Source organism: Schistocerca cancellata, chromosome 5 (assembly GCF_023864275.1).
Source record: "Schistocerca cancellata isolate TAMUIC-IGC-003103 chromosome 5, iqSchCanc2.1, whole genome shotgun sequence".
In the NCBI taxonomy this organism is placed as follows: Eukaryota; Metazoa; Arthropoda; class Insecta; order Orthoptera; family Acrididae; genus Schistocerca; species Schistocerca cancellata.
In genome coordinates this window covers 35729520-35751295 of record NC_064630.1, presented here as the reverse complement: position 1 = coordinate 35751295, position 21776 = coordinate 35729520, and the positions used below count along the sequence as shown (strand labels likewise).

The 21776-nt window shown below is 44.5% G+C and overlaps 1 protein-coding gene across 1 annotated transcript in view; it reads left to right on the top strand.

The window, feature by feature from the left end:
* The window catches only part of LOC126188350 (titin homolog), a 1721077-nt gene that overhangs the window by 525758 nt on the left and 1173543 nt on the right, over positions 1 to 21776 (top strand). Inside the window, exons 19-20 of the mRNA XM_049929949.1 lie at positions 5613 to 10280; positions 15213 to 15434. Coding sequence (XP_049785906.1) covers positions 5613 to 10280; positions 15213 to 15434 — 4890 coding nt within the window. The remainder of the gene's footprint in view (positions 1 to 5612; positions 10281 to 15212; positions 15435 to 21776) is intronic.

Here is a 21776-nt window from a genome sequence, read left to right as displayed (position 1 = left end):
TCTAGAGAAGTTGCATGGTCATCAATGGGGTTCAGTTAATTATCACTTATTTTAGAGCTCTTGTCTACTGGATATATTTTCCTTGTTTTGGCCCACTGAACCTCTGAAGGTTGCCTACCCTACAGTCATAGCAAGAACGGTATCAGTAAAAGTGTTCCACAGTCAGACGTTTGAGAACTGTTTTCGCCTATAACTTTCGACTCGTTCTTTTCCAGTACAGAGGCCCTGCGATGGCCCACCCAGTTCTATCCTTATATGGATAAATGACCGTGTTTGGCGATCGCAGTCGTAATTATAATGGGCGGACACTTGGCGTGGATTAAGACATCAGTGTTGACGTCACTAATCGTTCTAAGCACTGGAGAGCTAAACTCTTACCACACACTCTTTAATTTTGAATAATTGTAGTCGATATAGTAATTTTACAAGCAAAAAAGGGGAAGGACAGCACACAATGTAAGTCATAACCACTTTGAAATAAGGACATACTGTGCATATTGACAATATGGATCCTACACATGCATTACTTTCGTTACCGTGGCAAAATACACTTTCATCAGTATAAAATAAATCTACTTTAAACTTTTATGTAGAATAAATCTGTTTTAAACTTGAGACACTTTTGTGTAAAATAACACTGAAATGTTGAGTGAAAACATCATTGAAGATGCTTAGTTAATGTTTAGGTGTTATTTATAACTTTTACAGTTAATAAACATCCTACTTTAACATTATTGTTATACATAATTGACCACTGACTGAAAATGAGTTTTTACAGTGATGTTCCCTGATAATTTTCAACGTGAAGAATTTTTGCACTGATAGGACTTCAATGCAACGTAAAAAAATGACTGAAAATGGGTTTTTACAGTGATGTTCCCTGATAATTTTCAACGTGAAGAATTTGTGAACTGATAGGACTTCAATGCAACGTAAAAAAACATTTGTTGAAACATAAATTTAGTTTGTCACACTCCATGATTCAGCAAAATCGTATGTTCTGAATACCACAGTAATAATGTTTTTTGTAGTAATGAAAATGTGCAGAGTACCTTTTCTTGTCTTCTTCCGCAACTGCTTTTATTATACTTGTCAATGTAATAAAATAGCTGGTACCTTGTACACAATCTGATGCTTTGCTTAATATGGCAATAACAATTTTAAGCACTTTATATATGTCTACATATATCCAGCATGTTGTTGTTGTTGTTGTTGTGGTCTTCAGTCCTGAGACTTGTCTGATGCAGCTCTCCATGCTACTCTATCCTGTGCAAGCTTCTTCATCTCCCAGTACCTACTGCAACCTACATCCTTCTGAATCTGCTTATTGTATTCATCTCTTGGCCTCGCTCTACGATTTTTACCCTCCACGCTGCCCTCCAGTACTAAATTGGTGATTCCTTGATGTCTCAGAACGTGTCCTACCAGCCTATCCCTTCTTCTAGTCAAGCTGTGCCACAAACTCCTCTTCTCCCAAATTCTATTCAATATCTCCTCATTAGTTATGTGATTTATCCATCTAATCATCGCATTCTTCTGTAGCACCACATTTCGAAAGCTTCTATTCTCTTCTTGTCTAAACTATTTATCGTCCATGTTTCACTTCCATATGTGGCTACACTCCATACAAATACTTTCAGAAACGACTTCCTGACACTTAAATCTATACTCGATGTTAACAAATTTCTCTTCTTCAGAAACGCTTTCCTTGCCATTGCCAGTCTACATTTTATATCCTATCTACTTCGACCATCATCAGTTATTTTGCTCCCCAAATAGTAAAACTCCTTCACTTCTTTAACTGTCTCATTTCCTAATCTAATTCACTCAGCATCACCTGACTTAATTTGACTACATTCCATTATCCTCGTTTTGCTTTTGTTAATGTTCATCTTATACCCACATTTCAAGACACTGTCCATTCCGTTCAACTGCTCTTCCAAGTCCTTTGCTGTCTCTGACAGAATTACAATGTCATCGGCGAACCTTAAAGTTTTTATTTCTTCTACAGGGATTTTAATGCCTATTCCGAACTTTTCTTTTGTTTCCTTTACTGCTTGCTCAATGTACAGATTGAATAGTATCGGCGAGAGGTTACAACCCTATCTCACTCCCTTCCCAACCACTGCTCCACTTTCATGTCCCTCAACTCTTATAACTGCCATCTCCTTTTTATACAATTTGTAAACTGCCTTTCGTTCGCTGTATTTTACCCCTGCCACCTTCAGAATTTGAAATACGGTATTCCAGTCAACATTGTCAAAAGCTTTCTCTAAGTCTACAAATGCTAGAAACGTAGGTTTGCCTTTCCTTAATCTTTCTTCTAAGATACGTCGTAGGGTCAGTACTGCCTCACGTGTTCCAACATTTCTACGGAATCCAAACTGATCTTCCCCGAGGTCGGCTTCTACCAGTTTTTCCATTCGTCTCTAAAGAATTCGCGTTAGTATTTTGCAGCTGTGACTTATTAAACTGATAGTTCGGTAATTTTCACATCTGTCAACACCTGCTTTCTTTGGGATTGGAATTATTATATCCTTCTTGAAGTCTGAGGGAATTTCTCCTGTCTCATACATCTTGTTCACCTGATGGTAGAGTTTTATCAGGACTGGCTCTCCCAAGGCCGTTAGTAGTTCCAATGGAATTTTGTCTACTCCGGGGCCCTTGTTTCGACTCAGGTCTTTCAGTGCTCTGTCAAACTCTTCACGCAGTATCGTATCTCCCATTTCATCTTCATCTACCTTCTCTTCCATTTCCATAATATTGTCCCCCAGAACATGGCCCCTGTATAGACACTCTATATATTCCAAAAATGGCTCTGAGCACTATGGGACTTAACAGCTAAGGTCATAAGTCCCTAGAACTTAGAACTACTTAAACCTAACTAACCTAAGGACATCACACACATCCATGCCCGAGGCAGGGTTCGAACCTGCGACCGCAGCGGTCGTGCGGTTCCAGACTGAAGCGCCTAGAACCGCTCGGCCACTTCGGCCGGGCCTATATACTCCTTCCACCTTTCTGCTTTCCCTTCTTTCCTTAAAACTGGGTTTCCATCTGAGCTCTTGATATTCATACAAGTGGTTCACTTTTCTCCAAAGGTCTCTTTAATTTCCCTGTAGGCAGTATCTATCTTACCCCTCGTGATATAAGCCTCTACATCCTTACATTTGTCCTCTATCCATCCCTGCTTCTTTCTCCTGATAACAATGTCCTCTTGAGTAGTCCCCGCCCGAAGATCCAAATGGGGGACTATTTTACCTCTGGAATATTTTACCCAAGAGGACACCATCACCATTTAACCATACAGTAAAGCTGCATGCCCTCGGGAAAAATTACGGCTGTAGTTTCCCCTTGCGTTCAGCCATTCACAGTACCAGCACAGCAAGGGCGTTTTGGTTATTGTTACAAGGCCAGATCAGTCAATCATCCAGACTGTTGCCCCTGCAACTGCTGAAAAGGCTGCTGCCCTCTTCAGGAACCACACGTTTGTCTGGCCTCTCAACAGACACCCCTCCATTGTGGTTGCACCTACGGTACGGCTCTCTGTATGGCTGAGGCATGCAAGCCTCCCCACTAACGGCAAGGTCCATGGTTCATGCCTAATTAGCTATTATTGCTGGGTTGAACCATCATTTCAGTTTATACCATTTACTTTATTATTGCTATTATTGCTGGGTTGAACCATCATTTCAGTTTATACCGTTTACTTTCCGTCCACTGCATATAAAATGAGAGATATAACATAGTTAAAATGTCGAAGATAAAGAAACTGTTCACGAAATTTATCATGGCCATGAAGCCACTGCTTCTAAAATATTGATAGGCATAAACTAATCAATTCCAAGATACTTTTTCATTGTAAAACGTTCAGTGACTGAGAGGGGACGTGTCACACAGAGTCACGTTTATGGAAGTTGTTCGGTGTGGTTGCACCCATGATACGGCTATCTGTATCACTGAGGCACACAAGCCTCCCCACCAACGGCAAGGTTCATGGTTCGTAAAGGGGATATCCAGCTTATGATCTGAAAATATTGCTGATTAAATATCACAGTATGTGATACGGCCCCACTAAATATCTATTGAGAAAACAACACTGTGATGAAGCTTGTTGCTTTTAAACACTTAACTTGTATTAACTTGTACAAGGTGATGGCAAATCATGACTTTTACAATATGTCCGTCTCTATGCAAAATTGAATATCTTAGTGATGTTGAGTAACGTATTGCAGCCGCTGACAAGATTTTGCTACTGATGGATGGTTTAGCAGCTTTTACACAGTGGCTTCCAAGTTGTAATTCCCACCGTAATATTTGGCCAGTACAGTGGGTAATGCTGCAACATAATGTCTGCCTCCTTGACAGCAAACAATGATTTCCCACTGGCTCTTGTAATAACACTACCACTTCTTCTTGGTAGACAAATGTCTGCTTAATACTGTAGAACTATATGTAGCAATAATTCCCCGTCTGTCCGAGGACGTTTAACAATGATTGTGCTCATTCTAATCAACACACAATACAATACGTGGGCATTGCATCACACGGTACTTCACAACAGAAATGGAAGTCGTTAAGCAAATAACTCGATCAGTTTATGTTTGAGTTCTTCTTGTTCTTCCAATAGGCTTTCATTCTTTCCGAAAACGCTTGTTTACGCTCATCCGATCACTTTTTTCTGTATTTTTTTTCTTTTGGTTGCTCTGGTATAACTTCTGATTTGTCTACTTTGTGTCTGAAGATGTCTATAGAATGTCGGCTGGTCTTACGTTTGCATTATTTAGGTCCTTTCGAATTTCATCTACGCAAGGTGTGAAATTCTCAAGTGGAGGTTACATAATCTATTATTCTCTTCGCCAATCGATTTTCTGGTTGTCGGCTAAGATGGCCGAAGAATTTCATTCGCCTTTTCCTAACATCAATTTCGACGTTTGAAAACTTATCTGTTGTTTTAATTGATTGTAGCCTATAACCGTTTTGGGTATATGTCTTCTGCCTTGAATTTTCCTGATGATCTTTCTTCTTGTTTGATGTCTTCAAGCTATTGTTTTCTGTTAAGGGTTAGTGTTTCATTATTATTATTATTATTATTGTTATTATTATTATTATTATTATTATTTCACAAGCTGCGACATCGTCGCGAAAAAACAGTGACCTGTATATGTAATCAAATTCCTTTAATTTACGTCTATGGTCACATTACCGGTTTCGGTCTATAATGGCCATCATCAGATCTGTTTCATAAAAACGAAGTCCTAATGTACTGCAGCCATAGTGGCATCGTCAAATGTTAAATTTGGAATCAGCACCAGCATCGTCAAATACATATAAATAACATCACATCTTTTTATGAAACGGATCTGATGATGGTCATTATAGACCGAAACCGGTAATCCGTTATCAAACAGTTTGTGACCATAGACGTAAATTAAAGGAAACTGATTATTATCATTGTCTGCATACATAATGACGCTTGTACAGAACCCTCAGAGAGCGAGGGTTTCTGTATAACAGGAACTGGTCGGTGACACTGGAAAATGTGAGGCACCGTAATTTACAGACGTTGTCTGTGATATGAAGAAATGACACATGGAACTTTTCTGATGCAGGCCGTGCTGGAGGCTAGTGGTGACACTCGGCTGTTCGAGAACGCCGGCCGGTCCATCCTCTCGACGCTGGAGAGACCGTTCCAGGACCTGCAGCGGGGCATCGCGGCGCTGGAGGAGCAGGTGGGCGGCGAGGGCCCGTCCTCCGGCGTGCTGGGCGCGTCCATCCTGGAGGCGGTGCTGTCGCCGCTGCGCGAGCTGCAGAGCGGCATCGCGCAGGTGCAGCGCCAGGCCGCCACCGAGGCCGAGGAGGACGGCTTCGAGCCCGACGTCAAGCGCTACGCCGTGCTCAAGACGCTGTCGGGGCCGGTGGCCGAGCTGCAGCGCGCCGTCGTCGAGATCGGCGAGCGCTTCAGCGTGGAGGCGGCGGTGGCCGGGGGCGGCGCCGGCGTCGCCGCGGCGCTGCTGGAGGCGCTGGAGCGCTCCGTGGACCAGCTGACGCGCCGCGCCGTCTCCGTGTCCAAGCTGGCCGTGCTGCGCGGCAAGACCGTCTCGGAGACCGAGGGCCTCGCCGTGCTGGGCAACCTGGCGCCGCCGCTCGTCAAGCTGCAGAAGGAGGTCATCCGGGCGCAGAACGAGCTGCGGGCGCGGCCGCCGGAGGGCGGGGGCGGAGCGGAGGGCGCCGCCGAGCAGGCGGCCGCGTGGGGCGCCGTCGCCGTCAGGGCGCTGGCCAAGCCGCTGGCCGACTTCCGGAGGGGCCTGCTGGCGGTCGAGCGGCAGCTGGCGGCCGAGTCCGAGGAGGAGCCCATCCGCGAGGGCCAGATCGCCGCGGCGCTGCGGGCGCTGGCCGGCCCCGTCGCCGACCTCATGGAGGGCATCGACGGGCTGCAGAAGGCCGAGGTGGGCCAGCCCAACGAGGAACTGAGCCAGCCGTTCCAGGAGCTGCGGAGGGGCCTCACTCAGGTGCAACAGGTCGTGTTCGAAACGTCTCCCGAGCTCATACCGGCCTCCGGTGTCGTCAAGAAACTGACACTGTCGCTACAGGAGGTGACCAAAAAACTAACTGACGTAGACGCTGCAGTTGTAGGGTCACTCACGCCTGAAACAGAACCGGCGTCCAAATTAACAGGCCTGGCTCAGCCGATGAAGCAATTAAAGAAGGGTCTGGTTCAGATAGCCCAAGCGACTAGCTTCTCTGCAGAAGACATACCTGCCATTGCTACTCTCGTACAACCGCTGGTTCAACTGCAGAAGGGTCTCGAGAAGATGGAGAGGCAGTTGACTGCTGCTGCTCAGTCTGTCGACCCCACACCCGAAAAGAAACTCACCGCTATAATAGAGCCCATTAAGGAAATGCAGAAAGGAATCAGAGCTATTAAACGACAAGCTATCCTCGAACCCCAGTCTACAAATCTGGAATGTCTCGAAAGCCTCGTCCAGCCCTTCGAAAATCTGAAGAGGCAGCTGGAGGAAATAGAAAGAAAGAGACCTGAGTCGCCTGGTATAAGATTGCTGGACGAGGTAGTAAGCGCAGCAGAGGCGCTGCACGCCGGAATAGAGTCTATAGAGAAACACGCTGCTCTCCTAGATGCACGAGGCAAGAGCAAGCTGGAGGTGCTGAGTACCCTCCAGGAGCCACTAACGGAGTTGCGTACACAGTTATCTGAGGTGGAACGCTGTAGTCTGGAAGGCTCTGGCAAAGACACTGTTACAGAAATTATAACAATTTCAGCTTTGAAGAAGCTTGCGGAACCACTGAAAGAAATGACGAAAGCAATAGAAAGTATTGATCAGCGGCTTCATTATGGAACAGAAGAAGTTAGTGAGAAAATGGACTTGCCAGACATTAAAAACTTGGCGAGTCCAATCAGAGAACTGCAACGAAGCCTTTCTGCTGTTCAGCAGCAGGCCATCTTAGAGTCTGGCGTAGCGCAGGACCTGACAGGACCGTCCATCCTAGAGAGTCTGTTTCAGCCACTGCAAAAACTTCAGAAGAGCTTAGTGACTGTCCAAGCTCGAACACAAGAGACTACCCAGCTGAAAAAGTCGAGCTCTGCCGTCATTCTGGAACTAGCACAATCTGTAGAATCGCTGAAGAACGAAATAGATACTCTGCAGAAGGTGAAAGTGACAGAAGTGAAGCCCGAAGCCCAGACCGGAACTGTGACAGTCCTAGAAGCACTGAAGAAGCCTCTGGAGGAAATGCACAAATCTGTAGCGACCATCGAGGAGCAGATTGTAAAAGAAGCAGAGACTAGGGGAATACAGTCTGAAGTGGCGGATCTGTCCGTATTGGAAGGATTTATCGAACCGATAAGGGCTCTGGAAGCAGAGTTGAAATCTATAGATAAGTCCACATTAGAAGAAAAGTCCGCTGCCATCTCTGTGCTTCAGAAGTTGTCGGCTCCCGTGCAAGAGTTACAGCGGACTTTCGAGGCAGCGGAGCAACTGGCGACTCAGGAGGCGGAACCAGTGTACGGCAAGGCGTGCATTTCTGCCCTGCAGATACTCTCAGAGCCCATTCGTAGCTTCGAGAAGTGTCTTGCCGCAGTGGAAGAGCACCGGGAAGCGGCGGCGAGGACCACACAGGTCAAAGAGCGCGTGAAGGTCATCTCCGACGTAGCCAAACAAGTGCGGCGTGTGCACCATGGCGCGGAGGCGCTCGAAAAGTGCGCGTCGGCGGAACCCAAAACGAAACTGAGGCGCAAGTCGGGCCTGGCTGCGCTGGGCACGCTCTGCGCACCACTCGAAGAAATTCTGACCGAACTTCAGTCAGCCGAGGCCAAGATAACCTCGCCTAAGGAGACGGTGTCCGAAGAGGCCGCCGTCCAGTCGCTGGAGAGCTTATCGCAGCCACTTGAGGCCTTCGAGAGCGCCGTCCAAACTGTGCAGCGGCTCATCTCCGATCCAAACAGTGCAGAAGCTGAGCGGAGTGCAGCGGTAACCGCTCTCGCGAGTGCCGTCAGTGAACTGCGGCAGGGCGTAGCCAAAGTTTACCAGCAGGCTGTGCTCGAATCGGGGGTCGGACCCGGAATGGAGAAGTCCTCCGTCCTCGCGCCTCTAACGGCACCTCTGCACCGTCTTCAGAAGGCGCTCGCAGCGGTAGAAGAGCGAAAGATGCTGCGAGCCGTCAAGATCGAGCCCAGCGTCCATAAAGCCAGCATTCTAGTCCTGGAAAGCATTTCCCATGCCGCTGAAGACCTCGCTCGAGCAGCCGACGTCCGAGAGGAGGCTAAAGCCACTGCACTTGCAGTACTGGCTGAACCACTGCTGAAGCTCAAATCCAGTGCCGAGCAGGCAGAACAGCGGCTCGTAGAGTCCAGTGTAAAGGAGCTCCCACATCGGGCGACAGTCGACATACTACAAGGTGTAGCGCAGCCGCTGGAAACACTGGCTTTGGCCATAGAGCAGGAGCAGCCGCTGGAAGAAGTGGCGGCATCTCTGGAAAAAGTACAGCACGGAATAGCGACACTACAGCGTCAGTCCTCTGAAGAGGGCACAGCACCGGAGAAACGTATTCTGGCAGAAATGGCAGGACCATTGAGAGAGCTTCAGCAGAAATTAGTGGTCCTGTCTGAGGAAGTAGCCAAGAAGGTTACGGTCAAAGAAGTACCAGTGCCAGAGACTCTCAAGGCCGTGCGTTCGCGTGTAGACGAAATAAAGAAGGACATCGCTCTTATAGAGAGAACGGGCGAAGAAATGACGGAAGCAGCTGCCAAGGAAACCTTAAATCAGGTGAAAGAGAACCTCGCACAGATACACGAGCAAGTCCTGCAAGAAGCAGAGGAAGAGAAGCTCGGTTCAGCTCCTGCTGGCTCGTCAGTATTGGAAGCCTTGGCGACACCAGTGGAGGAACTGCAGAAAGGTGTAGCTATAATCGAGGAGCAGAAGATGCTGGAGACAGATATCGAAGCGAAAGTAGCTGCCATTCTCCAAACTCTTGCCGGGCCGGCGCAAGAGTTACAGCGAAGTTTGGAGCGAATAGAGCACCAGGTTCAGGCCCGAAGCGCTACCACTGAAGCGCTTCCGTCGTCCCAGCAGGCATTGGTGTCTGAAGTAAATCGAGAAGGAGCGAGTGCCGTCCTCGCTACAGCTGAGTCGAAGATTACGGGAGCCTGGGAAGAAGCCGAAACGACGTCTCCACTGGCGCCGTCGGCAGTGGCCGTCGAGTCCCACGAGCAACAGTTAGAGAAGGCGTCCGTTACAGCGGTGCAGGCGCTGAGCGAACCCCTCCAGCAGATCCGCCAGGCTCTGGCGCAGGTGGAGGAACGGGCCGCAGAGCGGGCCGAGGAAATGAGCGGCGAGTCGCGAGCGGTGCTCGCCGCGCTGTCACGGCAGGTGTCTGAGCTGGAGAAGGGCGTCGCCGCCGTGGAGCAGCAGGTGGTGCTGGAGGCGACGGCGCACGACGAGCAGGCGCAGGCGCAGCTGGTGAGCGCGCTGGCGCGGCCCGCCGCCGAGCTGCAGCGCAGCCTGGAGCAGCTGGAGGCGCTGGAGCAGCTGGAGGCGCTGCCGCTGGAGGCGCGCCCGGCCGCCCTCTCCGGCGTCGCCGCCGCCATCGCGCGGCCCGTCCAGGAGGTCCAGAAGAGCGTCGCCGCCCTCGAGCAGAGCGTCGTCCTGCTGGAGAGCGTCGGAGAGCCGGAGGCCGTCAGGAAGAGGAGCCTCGAGTCGCTCAAGGCCGTCGTCACGCCGGTGGACGAGCTGCAGCGCAGCCTCACCCAGATACAAGAGGAGGTGAGGGGGAGGAGCAGGGCGCGCCACTTGTCCAAACGTGTGATTCGTTTAACAAGGCATGTTTCGCGATAAAATCAGCCCATTACCAAGGTTGATGGGAAAAGAGAAACTTCATTACTTGCCATTATTACACATGTAACCTGTCTATATTGCCACCCAGTATTATGTACCTTAAAAGCGGTGGCTCGTTGTTTTCAGGTTACTATTCCTTGCTGTAGGGGCTGTGATTTTTGATATTTTCTCTAAACCAGCAAGGTAAAACAGAGTCCACTACTTCCACCATATCAAGTGGATTTAGTCCTCACGTACTCACACTGAGCCGGCAACACTTCCCAGTTTATCAGTGGGGAATAATTGGACATGATTATTAGTTTCACAAGCTGTGACATCGTCGCGAAAAAACACAGTGACCCGTATATGTAATAGGTTTCCTTTAATTTACGTCTATGGTCACAATCATTTCTGTTTAACGGATTACCGGTTTCGGTCTTTAATTACCATCGTCAGACCTCCAGCAAAAATGGGAAAAATATAAATACACTCGCAAACTGTATACAGCTTAAAAACAATACATAGAGCATATTGAAAAGTAGTACTGACAAAATTTACATTTGTGCGCTTTAAATGTGAAGAGGCATACCTGTCTCATAAAAACAAAGTCCTAATGCACTGCAGCCATAGTGGCATAGTCAACTGTTAAATGCGGAATCAGCACCAGCATCGTCAAATACATATAAATCACATCACATGCACGAGTCAAGTTGTCAGTAAAACTACTGTTTAAAACAAGCTGCCGTACAGTAGCCACAAGATGTTTGTGTAGTAAGTTGACCAGATGTGGCTAACGTCAGCAAAAATAAAAGGGGGATACAATAGTTAAACTCTGTAATAAGCTTACAAAGTATAAAAAGTGTTACAGTAGTGAAAAGCAATAAAAAGAAGAACATGACAAAAGTAATATTGTTAAAAAGACGAAGAGTTATAAAACAGTGGTTGACATATGCTCTAGTGCCAGTATTCTAGGCAATGACATAAATATTAAACACCGTTGATATTGCACCGGGTAATATAAACAACATAAAACAAATCGCTAAAGGAGCCACAAATGAAAGGAAACATAGTTGTGCACATGATCAGCGCCCTCTGTTAGCGCTAACTCTAGAATTCCGCACAGGCGGGAAGTAGTTGGAGGAACGTGACCGGCAGATCTGATGATGGTCATTAAAGACTGAAACCGGTAATCTGTTAAACAGAAAAGATTGTGACCATAGGCGTAAATTAAAGGAAACTTATGATTAATACTGTTATCAGTGCCATGCGTGCAATGGTCGTGCCAGGACCGCGATACTGAATCTTTATCCTATTCTTAATGATGCGAGACCTGCACGACCTTATAGCAACCGTTATAGCGCTGCATTATTCTGTGACACTAGGGGTGATTTCACGTAATGAAAGGGAGAATGTAAGATTAAAAGATTCATTTATTAAACAGTTGAAAATTGAACAATAATACATCCAAATGGGGGTGGGGAAGAAAGATTCGTGTTCAGCAGCCTGCCCCAACGTACGTTCATAACAAGCCACGATAGTAGGATAAAGGGAATTTTAGTAACGATCGCAGTATTATCAGACGGGGTCCAATTTTCTAAAGGAAGGGGTTGCAGGCATGCAACGACCATCACCAGGAATCAGCCAAAGACTAAGAAGGATGCTACTGTGTGTGAATCGTTAGGTAGCCTCCCGTACTAAAGGAATAAAACCCGGGAGACGCCAAACTGTTCACAATGACCTATAAGGTTCCCTCTGGGCCACAGGGCGCGAATCTGCAGGGCACGTCGGCGCTCATGCTTACCGAACTTCGTCTCCTGGAAGCGGCACCTCCGGTCTCCGGCACGGTCACACTAGAACTGCCCTACTGCCCCTTTGTCCACTATCCACCCGCGGAAAGCGATTGGCGGCTACCCGCGAAAAACGGGCGCGCACCTGAACTAGCCAATCATAGGGCCGGAATTTCACAGGGAGGCGACCTGAGCAGAAATAGCGGTTACAAGGTTGGTAAGGCAGGTTGGGGAACTGAGAACAGGAGAAACTTTGGCCACTACTGAATGTTCAAACGACACCACGTGTTACCCTGGCGATCGGAAAAGGGATGGGAAACGGGAAGCCATCATGGCTGCTAGGAAGACTGCTGCCCTCGCCCATAAATAAAGAAAATTTCTAGCGCCAAGTTCCCCTGACAGATCAGTGTGAGACAAACTGCAAAAATCATCAAATTAATCAGGCAACCCATAGAAATTATTAATATTGCCTGAATTATTGTTTTACCGGATACCAGAATGCTGGGATTGGAAATTTGAAATACGAGCACTGAATGGTGAGTGAAGTGCATGTCTTTCAACCTTAAAATTAATATGCTGAATGCAATAACAAGCAAGCAGCAAACATGCATCATCAAACATGTAAATGCCTCGATTACATCATGCTGTAACATTCATAGTCCTGGAGAGGTCTTACTGCCAATCACATACCAAAACGTCACTCCAAAAGAAATGGGTAACATATTTTTCTAAATGCCACTTTTTTTTGCACCTTTGTTATTCACGGAGTCATAGAAACGTTCTTCCCACTTATATTCAAATACAATGTCATTCAAAATGCTTTAGACAGTAAGTGTTGTCAGTATTGCTGTTAGGTACTGTATTATTACATATATATGAAAACAGCAACTGAAAAAGTTTTTTTGTACCATTTTCACGAATCTTGAATGTGTGAACCGTTAGTCAGTCGCCCTGAAGTGCCGACGTCGATGCCAGTCGCAGCTACCCTGATACATCCTCGTAAATGCGCAAGTCGTAGGGAAGTTGGAGTGTGAAGTCAGTGTCTTTTATGTAAACTCCCAGGTAAAAATCTAACAGAGTCAAGTCCGGAGATCATGGGGTTCCCGCCAGCAACTGGAGACTGTCATCTCATGCACGACCGATTCACTGTCGTAGTAGCTCAGTATGCAAAGACTCATGGACATCGTTATAGAAGTGTACTATACCATCATCCTAATGACAAACGTAGTTATCACTGTCCTCCTACAATTGCGGCATGAACTGCGCAAAATGGCATCTCCGTTTGTCTGGCTCCTTTGTCTACAGCTTTCGTGGAATCATGATGATTAAGTGATGCCGCAAGATTCTAGTTGAACCTTGCTTTCATGAATGATTCAATCTTGGACCAAATTCCCTCCACACGAGCTAAAGTTAAATAGTCCTCTCGCATGCGACCAAACACATATCACGACAGTACATCAATAATGGTTTTAAATAACTGTATGTCTCATTATCTTGCCCAGAGGGGTTCAACAGTGCATTGCAAAATTATTGGCAAAAGTCACAAATACTTGTGGGAAAAAAAACTTTGCTCAGCTCATAGGTTTTCATTAATTTCGACTATTTTCCTGAACAGTCGTGTTCTTACAGCTCTTAGACTACTCGTCCTAAACGTTCTAAAATGTCTTGCATCAACCAAATTAGTAATTAAGGAAAAAATAATTCATTACAATAGTAACAGTGAAGAGTGAAAGGAGTAATTTTTAATCACAGAGTTATTTCTCGAAAATGTTTTTAAGATGGTCACCTACAAAGTAAATATACACTGCCGATGGCACATAAGTGCTGAAAATATTTAGGTGACACAATGAAGAGAAATTTTTGTTCTTCTGAAAGGGGCAAAGTGTTTTAACATTTTGTGGGAGCAGAAAAATGTTTGAGAAACAGGGTCTCAAACACAGCCCCTTGCCTTTCAGACCGAATACCTTTAGTGACTTTAGTGCATCCTCATAGCTTCACTTCGACCAGTTTGTCTCTTCTAATTCCCAAACTTACCGAAGCTTTCATACATGCAGGATTACTCTTAAGTACTTCTGGGCTCACAGAAGGCGACTGTGAAAAAACTACAACACATGTAGGGAAAAGATGCATATCACTGAATAGATCATGTCAGCAAGCTTTGATTAGTAGTTCGCGCCATGGTGTAGCTTCACTAGGGGGAGGCGTATCAGAACATGTACAGAGATCATCCACCTCGCACTGTCACATCGAGATAGTTCGCAATTGGAGATAGGCAACCCAATGAACAGTTCTGCCGCACGGAATTAGCCGAGCGGTCTAGGGCGCTGCAGTCATGGACTGTGCAGCTGATCCCAGCGGAGGGTCGAGTCCTCCCTCGGGCATAGTGTGTGTGTTTGTCCTTAGGGTAATTTAGGTTAAGTAGTGTGTAAGCTTAGGGACTGATGACCTTAGAAGTTACGTCTCGTAAGATTTCATACACATTTGAACCATTTTTGAACAGATCTCCAAAGAGGGGTGCCGTACCTTCTCGTGTAATCCTGTCAGTGACATCAGTCAATTACATATACTAACTGACGTTTTCCATGTCACAAATGGTGCCATGTACTAGGCACCTGTTGCAAATTAAAAATTAGAAGAGATGCTCTTTCCACTGATATGTGTCTGTTTTGTGAAGTCTTGTAGTTTTCGTGTAATTGTGTTCTGGAACCCTGGAGAGACTTATGAATAACACTGTACTTTTCTGGACTCACACGCATGGAAGAAACGATATTATGGAGAACGGCCTTTGTTGCAATTTGGGTATTGTTTCCTGCATGAATCGGTAATTTTGGAGCTAAGTGTATACCGCTTTGAAACTTCCTGGCAGCTTAAAATTGTGTGTTAGACTGGGACTTCAGTTGTGCCTGGATAGGTCAGTTTGTTCGAGCATTGTCCATGGAAGATCTGGTTATGTGTACCTGTCCCGCCCTGTCACACAGTTTCCGTCTACCTGGAAGTTTCTAAATTGCGCATTAACCACTGCAGAGTGAGAGATTGTCATAGTTCTCATATGACACCTAGACTAAGTCAGCTGTCTGCGTGTGTCTGGTGACAGATGCAGGTGAAGCACGCACAGCAGGTGGAGTCCGCCGGCGCCGGCCTGGAGATAGTGGAGTCGATGGCGGAGCCCCTGGCGCAGCTGCAGCGCAACCTGGCGGCCCTGGAGCAGCGGGTCGTGGCGCGGGTGGTGGACCACGAGGAGCAGCGGTCGCTGCTGCAGGAGGTGGCGCAGCCGCTGCACGACCTGCAGGCTGCACTCGTCAGGATAGAGCAGAAGGCCGGTACCACAGACCACGGCAGGGGGGCCTCGTCCAGTGTAGGAGGGCGTGGCGTGCGCCGCAAGTCTGAGGCGCAGCCGCTTTCGGTAGCCTGTTGCGAGGGACTCAGCACAGTGATTGGCATCAAGTTTCATACTTTTTCTTGGGCGTTTAAACTGTCCATTTTTTTGGCAATTTCATAAAATGTTCATTGGTTCATTAATATTTTGGACTGTTATTTGCTGTCACACTGATCCGGCATTGCACAATTCATAGACAGCATTACCAGACAAATTACTCTCGAGAAACAGCTATCACTTAACAACTTCCAAAAACGTGAGCCTGTGTGACTTGTTCTCTCTCAGTCACTGAACATTTTACAATGGAAAAGCATCTTCAAACTGATCAGTTTATGCCTAACAATATTTTAGATGCAGTGGGTCTATGGCCATGATAAATTTCGTGAACAGTTACATTATCCTCAACATTTCAACTATGTTGTATCTCGCATTTGGTATGCACTGGAACCACTTGAGACTGGGTATACGACGGAAAGTAAACAGTATAAATTGAAATTATGGTTTTATCCCAGCAATAATAGCTAATTAGGCATTTTGAAGCCATTCAAGAAAATTATCATTAACACAACATTTCTTATACATTTAGACTATGGTAAGGTCTTTACATAAGTCTAATGTTCACCCAGAGCAGACATAAACGCACATTATTAACATTTGCACTTGAATTAGCCACTGCTATTTCAAATTCTTTTCGCTCTCCATAAAGAAAATTATATTGTTCCATTTCACACAATACCAGTCACAAAATACAAACTTCGTGCCCATATCTGCATCAGCATTTCTGCATTGTGACTTGTATTTGTTCACTCCATGAGTCGTCCCTGTGTGTTCCCTGACTGTGCTGAAACCTCGCTGTTTGGCAACACACAGATACTACCACAATCATTCCCAGCCATATATGAATTTATCTTCAGCCCAGATAGTTAAGGGTAAGATTCGATACATCATACTGATATCGGTATCTGTACCCATACCACATGAATTATCTACTGCTCACGAAAATACTACTAAACTGAGACATAGTGTGACCATGTCCAAGACACAGAACGTCCTTCGTGTTCCCAGTAAGTTTTTCATTAGTTAATGGAATCCGATTCTTGGGACTCATTACCACCATGTCGTTTTTTCTTCTACAGCAAAGTTTCAGCCTGTAAGTAGCGTTCACGCTCGCAATCTATGGGCCATTTTTTTCTCAATATATGTCGTTATAATAGCCTACCATTTGCGTGCCACTTTAAATAGAATATGCTTTCAGTTGTTAAAAACCTCTGGCTAACTTTTCCATTTGTCTGATAATTTAATGTCCTGCAATATGTTATTGCACAACGTTGAAATACAATTTAGCGATGCAGAAGATGCTGATGTTAGATCATAATAAAAAATGTGGTTTGTAGCAGCTTCCTAATTTCTCAGTTTTAAGTGTATGGTTTTATACTACTTGTTCAATGCAGTTACTTTGAGTTTTAATAATACCATCTAAATAGTGAATACATTTGACGATACATTCCATGACTTACTCTGGGTTTTAAACTGAAGCTTTTCTTCAATGTTAATTACTGTACAGAAATTTCACATTAGATGGATATATTCATTTACACTTCACAATTATTAAACTTACTGTTGATGAATGAGCTTCCCATGTAATTAAAGTTTCACTTACCTGCGATTATCTTGGTCAGTTGCCAAGACAGCTATTGAGAATCCCAATACCGACCTTTGATCACTGCCGAGATAGGCACAGAATGTTGGGTTAAAGCTTAACCCATCCAAAGCGAAGCGGTACTGATTGGTCACTACATGCTCATTAGCCCGAAATATTGGGAATTCCTTTCACCATGGCATAAATATCAACTCCTCTCCCTCAGAAAAGAGTCCAGGAGTAACAATACATGAAAAGCTATATTGGACTGAGCACATAACTGCAATGTGCCAGACGGCATCAGCATCTCTCCACGCCCTAAAAAGATATAAAGAGCTCTTCCCGCTTGACCTAAAAAACAAACTTCTGCAAGTATTAATGCTTCCAATTATTAATTACAGCGATGTTCTCCTGGAAGGACTTACTTTCTCTAAAAAGATGACGACTCCTGTGTTCAATATCTCTGTGAAGTTCGACTCTTTGTTCGTATCTCACCATCATTTTCACGGCTATCCTTGCTGTGTGTGGACAGGCGCAGAGATTTCTATACACTCTGTCGCCTCTGTTGTCTTATCATCGTACTCTGTCCCTCATATCTCTTCTCGACCTTAAAGCTCTTGTCTGAACAACGTGATAGAAACACCAGTTCACATCAGTGCAGAATCCTTTCTGCCCCACTTCATCGCTCGACTTTCTCTAAGTCCCCTTCAGTGGCAAGAACACGAGTCTGGAATAACCTCCCTCACTGTTTCAGAGAACTGAATAACGTTCGTAGTTTCAAAAGACAGTTTATGACACATCTACTGAAGCAACAATAATGACTACCATTGTTCCTGTACACACTCGTTCCCCTTTACATTCTTCTTTCCAGTCAGATCTTTCTGATTTCCCAATTTTCTCAGCTCATACAGTCTCCTCAAATTTCCGTTACCCAGAACTCGCCATATCGGAAAACTCTATTTTGTACACTACATTATTTATATTTGCTACTACCTTTATTATTAATGTTATTATTGTCGTTAATAATAGTAATAATAATAATATTAATATCATTATTACTGGCAGCAGCAGTAGTAGAAGTACTGCCAGTATTTTCTTTATTGGCTTTGTTTTTATTTATTTACACATCAAGTTCCTGAAGGACCAAATTGAGGAGCAAATCTCCAAGGTCATGGAACATGTCAGTACATGAAATTACAACATAAAAGTAATAACAGATAAAAATAAATCATTAATGAACCCGAGAAAAGACAGTCCATAAATTTAAGTAAACGCCATCAACAATGCACCAAGAATCAGCTTAATTTTCCAAGGAACTCCTCGACAGAATAAAAGGAGTGATCCATGAGGAAACTCTTCAGTTTCGATTTGAAAGCGCGTGAATGACGCCTAAGATTTTTTAATTCGAGCGGTAGCTTATTGAAAATGGATGCAGCAATATACTGCACACCTTTCTGCACAAGAGTTAAGGAAGTCCGATCCAAATCCAGGTTCGATTTCTGCCGAGTATTAACTTAGTGAAAGTTGCTTATTTTTGGGAATCAGCTATCATTGTTAAACAGCAATGACAGCAAGGAAAATATATATTGAGAGGCCAATGTCAAAATACCCAGCCTCGTAACAGGTGTCGACAAGAGGTTCGTGAACTTACACCACTTATTGCACGAACCGCCCGTTTTTGAGCCAAAAATATCCTTTTAGAATGGGAAGAGTTATCCCAAAATATAATACCATACGACATAAGCGAATGAAAATAAGCAAGGAAGACTAATTTTCGTGTCGAATGATCACTCACTTGAGATACTGTTCGAATAGTAAAAATGACAGCGTTAAGATCCTGAATGAGGGCTTTCCACGACAGCTTACTATCTATCTGAACACCTAGAAATTTGAAATGTTGCTTCACTAATCACACGCCCATTCTGTGAAATTAAAACGTCGGGTTTTGTTGAATTGTGTATTAGAAACTGTAAAATCTGAGGCTTACTGTGATTGAGCATTAGTTTATTTTCTACAAGCCATGAACTTTCGTCATGAACTGCACTATTTAAAACCGAGCCAATGTTGCACAAAACACCCTATACTGCCAAGCTAGTGCCATCAACAAACAGAAATATTTTAGAGTTACCCATAATACTAGTGGGCATATCAATTGTATACATAAGAAACAGGAGTGGCCCCAGCACTGATCCCTGAGGCACCTCCCACTCGACTGTACCCCACTCAGACCCCACATCACAGCCATTCTCAGTATTCCGAATAATGATCTTTTGCTATCTGTTGTTAAAGTAAGAGGTGAACCAATTGTGAGCTACTCCCTATATTCCATAATGGTCCAACTTCAGGAGTTATATATTGTGATCAACAGAATCAAATGCCTTAGTTAAATCAAAAAATATGTCTAGCGTTCGAAACCTTTTATTTAACGCATCCAGTACCTCACAGAGAAAAGAGAATATAGCATTTTCAGCTGCTAAATGACTTCTAAAGCCGAACTGTACATTTGAGAGCAAATCGTGTGATATAAAATGATCAATTGTCCTTAAATGCACAGCCTTTTCAATAGCTTTAGCAAACACTGATGGCATAGAAATAGGCCTAAAATTATCTACATTATCCCTTTCTTCCTTTTTGTAGAGCAGCTTTACTACTGAGTACCTTAATCGTTCAGGAAACCGAGCATTCCAAAAGGAAAAACTACAAATATGGCTAAATACAGGGCTAACATGTGCAGCACAGTACTTTAATATTCTGCTACGCACTTCATCATAACCATGAGAGCCCTTAGTCTTCAGTGATTTAATTACTGACTAAATCTCCCTCTTGTCAGTATCACAGAGAAGTATTTCAGACATCAATCTCAAAAAAGCATTTGCCAAGAAAGTTATATGACTCCGTGTAGAAACTAAATTTTTATTTAATTCAATAGCAATGCTGAGAAAAGGATTGTGAAATACTGTACATATATCCGATTTATCCTTAACAGAAGTATCTTTACTGTGAACTGACTTTATGTCATCAACCTTCTGCTATTGCATACCACATACTCTTTGCCTACCTAATAACATTTTTAAGCATCTTACAATACTGTTTGTAATGGGCTACTGTAGCTTGATTGTGACTACTTCTAACATTCTGATATAATTCTCACTTTGTTCTACAAGACATCTTTATTCCATTAGTCAGCCACCTGTGCTGCCTATTACTGCTAGTACCACGTTTAGAATGTTCTAATGGAAAGCCACACTCAAAGAGCACGAGAACTGTGTTAAGGAAAGCATTGTATTTATCATCCATGTTATCAGGACTATAAACATCCTGCCACTCTTGTTCCTTGACAAGGTTTAAGACACTCTCTATCTTTGAATGGTGTTCATTGCGCGATTTGAAAGTTGATGGTAATAATATAATTATGCTCTACATCCGCAGTGAAGATGGGATTTCGGAATTTAGTGAGCAGCCCTTCCCTTTAGCACGCCGTCTATCTGCAAGTGAGTCCCACTTCAAACTTTCAATGAGATTTGTAACACTCTCGCTGTGGCTAAATGTACCAGTCGCGAATCTTGCCGCTTTTTTTGGACCTTCTCAATCTCTTGAATCAGATCCAACTGGTAAGGGTCCCATACATACGAACAATACTCTAAGACTTACGTATTGTAAGCTATTTCCTTTGTTGAAGGACTGCATCGCTTCAGGATACTACCAATAAACCGCAATCTAGAGTTTGACTTATGTGTTACTTGTGTAATCAGATAATTTCATTTGAGATCATTTTGAATAGTCACGCCCAGATACTTGACGGATGTTCCCACTTCCAAAGACTGGGCATTTATTTTGTACTCGTACATTAATGAGGATTTTCGCTTTGTTATACGCAGTAGGTTACACTTACTAATAATGAGAGATAATTACCAATCATTACACCACACATTTGTTTTCTGCAAATCCTTATTGATTTGTTCACAACTTTCGTGTGATACTACTTTCCTGTAGACTACAGCATCATCGGCAAACAGTCTAATGTCGCTGTCAATACCATCAACCAGATCGTTTATGTAATTCGTAAAAAGCAGCGGACCTATTACGCTGCCCTGGGGCACACCTCAAGTTACGCTTGTTTCTGTTGAAGTCATTCCGTTCAGAACGACATGGTGCTCCCTGTCCGTTAGAAAACTTTCTATCCAACAGCATTTGTCATCAGATAGACAGTAAGCGCGTACTTTTTGGAGCAAGCGACAGTGCGGAACTGAGTCTAACGCCTTTCGAAAGTCGAGGAATATGGCATCCACCTGGGAGCTGGTGTCTAGAGCCTGTTGCGTATCATGCACAAAGAGGGCCAGCTGTGTCTCACATGACCACTGTTACTTAAATCCGTGCTGGTTTCTGCAGATGAGCTTCTCAGAGTCTAGAAAGGTCATTATGTCTGAACAAAAAATATGTTCCATGATTATACAACAAATCGAAGTCAGTGAAATTGGCCGATAACAAATCGAAGTCAGTGAAATTGGCCGGTAATTGTGTGCAATGGTTTTAGCATTACGGTCGATGTACACTACTGGCCATTAAAATTGCTACACTACGACAGGAAGAAGATGCTGTGATATGCAAATGATTAGCTTTTCAGAGCATTCACACAAGGTTGA